This window comes from Nicotiana sylvestris, chromosome 3, assembly GCF_000393655.2.
Source record: "Nicotiana sylvestris chromosome 3, ASM39365v2, whole genome shotgun sequence".
NCBI classification, from domain to species: domain Eukaryota; kingdom Viridiplantae; phylum Streptophyta; class Magnoliopsida; order Solanales; family Solanaceae; genus Nicotiana; species Nicotiana sylvestris.
The window spans coordinates 146,217,279-146,221,212 of record NC_091059.1 but is presented as its reverse complement, the minus strand read 5'-3'; the positions used below and the strand labels follow the sequence as shown (position 1 = coordinate 146,221,212).

Here is a 3,934-nt window from a genome sequence, read left to right as displayed (position 1 = left end):
AACAGACCACTTCAATTAAACAAATAAAGAAGAGGTCCCATCTTCTTGAGCCCCGTAATCCCACTACTACATGTCTTTTCCTTATTTAATTCCCTTATTGCCTCACTGCCGCATGCTTTGTCCCCCACTATATTAAACAATGTATTAATTCCCCGCCATTATGTCTTGTCACCCACTACATATTATTTTATGTATTATTTTAATATATTAGCGCTTAGTGGACAAAACACTCGGATTAAATAATTGTTCAAATTTTCAATTCCAAAAATGCCCCTCTGAAATTAATGAAATTACCATTTTACCCCTAAAAATACTACAATTTACCATTCTACCCCCATCAGCTATAACCAATTCACCTAATCAATTCTAACCAAAATACAACAGCTATAACCAATTCCTAATCAAATTTCATCAACAAATTTAGGCTAGAAACTCAATATTTTTGACTGAACAATATTTTTAACAACAAACATACTTTCAGATTCAATAACAAGTAACAAATTGAACATAACAAACAAGTAGATTCAAATCACTAAACTCAATAATCAATTGAACTTCAAATTAAATCTAACAACATTACAACCAACAACTTCTATATTAAACTAAACAAGAACATAAAACAAACTGAAGAAATAATAAAAAAAATGTTAAACAACGAACAAGAAAAGAATCAAACATATACTGATTTCAAATCCGAGAATATCAAACAAAATACGGACAGAAATGAAACTTAAACCAACTGACCGGAAATAACCAACGACGAACTCGAACGGAAATGGCAAACTCGAACCAAGACTGCCAACGACCTAACAGATCTCGACTTCAATGAAAACCCACCTTCTCTTTTAACCTTGACGAACTCAGAATGGACCTCACCGAATGACGAACAACAACGGACTCAAACAAAACCAAACGAAACCTTGACAGAACTTCGCCGGAATTTAACCGGACTGCCTCTCTTTTCCTCCGTGTGTGTGCGTGTGGTCATGGAACCAGCAATAGTGGGGCTGTGTGTTCTTTGTTGGAGGTCGACGAGGTAGTGGCCATGGGAGGGCATCCATGAGAGTTGGACGTAGCAGAAGCGATGGTGGTCGTTTGGTTGAGGGTTGGAGTGGCTGGGCGATAGTTGTTTGGTCGTGAGCTAGGCTGTGCATGTGTGTGTTGAGGTGAAGCAGCAGTAGTGGCTGCTGGAGCTTGATGGGAGAGGGCAGCTATGGTTGTTTGGACGTGAGGCTGGAGGTTGTTTGGACGTGAGGTCGTTTAGCAGATGGTCGTTTGGGACCTATGGGGACGAAGAAAGAAGAAGGAGCAGCAGCCATGGGAGCTCGACGAGGGCAGCAGTAATGGGTGACACAACAGCGCTGCTGCTCGTCAATGGCGGACATGAGAAGGAGGCTGGTTGCTGCTGGTTGGGCGACGAAGCAACTGCCATGACGAAGAAGATGAAGATGAAGACGGGGCAGCCATGGGACGTGAGGGGGAGCAGAAGCAGCTATGGGAGGGAGCTTGGGGTTGTTTGGAGAAGATGGAGAGAAGAGGGGGGGGGGCGGATGTTTTATGGTTTTTTGTAGGTTAGGTTTTTTTTTTTTTTTTTTTTAGAAAAATGAAAATAAAATATGGAAGAAGGGGGGTGTTTGGGTTATGGGGCGGACCGGGTCGGGTCGACCCGGTGGGGGTTTTTGGGTTGGATAAGGGGTTATTTGGTTTGGGCCTGGTTGATTTAATTTAAAAGGTGGCCCAGTCCGATTTTCTTCTTATTTCTATTGCTTCTTTTTCTTCTTTTATTTTTCTTTAAATAAAACTAAAATTCTAAAAAAGTTATAAACTAAATTAACTTATCAAAAATAGGGTTGTGCATTTGGATCGGATATCCGAAATCCGATCCGATCCGCTAAAATTCGGATTTCGTATTTCGGATATTTGGATCGGATTCAGATTTGATTTATTAAAATTTTGGATTTTCGGATTGGATTCGGATTTGTATAGTTTGAACCCGATACGATCCGAAATCCGAATTTATTAACGGAATAATAAATACTAATTTTATTTTTATGGTTAGGTCTTATTTCATTCTGCTGCTCACGCCTCACTTCACGGCTTCAGTCTTCACTCTTCACGCCTCACAAGTCACACCCAGAGACTGCTGCTCAGTGCTCACTTCAGTCTTCACGCCTCAAGCTGCTCCCTTCTGCTCGACGCTTCCTCTATCTATTCTCTGTGTTCCGGCGACCGCACTGGTAACTGGTAAGACACTAAGAATCACTCCTTCTCTCTCGTTCTCTCTCTCTCTTTCTCCCCCTTTCTTAGAGCTTAAAGGAAGTGTTTGTTCTCTTTTATTTCTTGGATAAAATTGATGAAATAAATTGGGGGTTTCACTCTTGACTTTCTTAAACAGAAATAGACCATACTATACTACTATTTTGAATCCGATTTTACTTTTAATTTTTCATTTTGTTTCGTATATGGAATATGAGGTAGAGACGGTGAATAAAGTTCAAGCCATTGTAAAATGTGGTGAAAGTGGTGCTTCAAATGATTCCACAAGCAACGTCGAATCTGATTCTGGTTTGAAGAAAAAAAAAAATCATGAAAGAAAGATCAGTGGCTTGGCGACACTTCAGTAAGTTCACTGATGACGAGGGTGTTAAAAAAGTGAAATGCAAGTACTGTCCAGAAGAATATGTAGCTAACACCAAAAACAGTGGTACAAGAAATTTGCTATCACATCTTCTCAAGTGTCCGAACAATCCCCACAAGCCGGAGACAAGCCAGACAAAATTAGCTTTTCAACCGAAAGGTCAAACAGGTGATGTCTCACTTATCCCTTGGAAATTTGATCAAGAGGCATGTAGGAGGGCTTTAGCTCGTATGATAATTATAGATGAACAACCCTTCATTTCTGTTGAAAAGGATGGATTCAAAGACTTCGTGAGAGCTCTTCAACCTTAATTTCATATTCCATCTCGTACTACTATGACTAGAGATTGTTTTGAGATTTACCATGATGAAAAACTTGCTTTGAAGTCAATTTTTAAAGAATCAAAACAGAGAATTTGTATTACGACTGATACATGGACATCAATTCAAAGAATTAACTATATGTGTGTTACAACACATTACATTGACAAGAATTGGAATTTGCATAAAAAGATATTAAATTTTTGTCCAATTACTAGTCACAAAGGTCAAGATTTAGCTAGTGGTGTTGCTAAGTGTTTACTTGAGTGGGGAGTGGATAAAGTTTTTACTGTGACAGTTGATAATGCAAGTTCTAACGATGTCATGGTTAAAGAATTATCCAAACAATTTACTAGATGGAACACTAACTTGATGGAAGGTAAGCATGTTCATGTTAGATGTATGGCTCACATCATCAATCTAGTTGTTCAAGATGGGTTAAGAGAAGGTAGTGTGTCTGTGGAACGAATAAGACAAGCTATTAGGTACATTAGACAATCTCCAGCAAGATGGAAGAAGTTTAAAGAATGTTGTGATCTAGATAGGATAACTTCTAAAAAATCATTGTGCTTGGATGTTCCTACTAGGTGGAACTCCACATATTTGATGTTGAAGGTTGCTACAGTTTATGAGGAAGCCTTTACAAAATATTGTGATATTGATTATGGTTTGATGTCATGTATTTCTAACTGTATTTGTGAGGATGGACAGCCTGCAGGTCCACTTTTAAGTACTGATTGGGATAGTGTAAGACGTATTGTGAAGTTTCTTGAAATATTTTATGAACTCACCTTGAAGGTATCAGGTACACTTTATATTACGTCTAATGTGCACTTTCTTGAGATATGTGTTGTTGGTTCTTCTTTGAAAGAGTTGATGCAAAGTGAAGATGCTACCTTGAAAGAAATGGCAAATAATATGAAAGAGAAGTTTGATAAGTATTGGGGGGATCCACAAAAGATGAACAAAATGATTT

At 38.6% G+C, this 3,934-nt stretch overlaps 1 protein-coding gene across 1 annotated transcript; it reads left to right on the top strand.

Moving 5' to 3' along the window:
* The first annotated feature begins 2,586 nt into the window (after positions 1-2,586).
* LOC138888141 (zinc finger BED domain-containing protein DAYSLEEPER-like) lies at positions 2,587-2,949 on the top strand. The gene has a single exon (XM_070169955.1). The coding sequence runs from the start codon at positions 2,587-2,589 to the stop codon at positions 2,947-2,949; it is 363 nt and encodes a 120-aa protein (XP_070026056.1).
* The last annotated feature ends 985 nt before the right edge of the window (positions 2,950-3,934 follow it).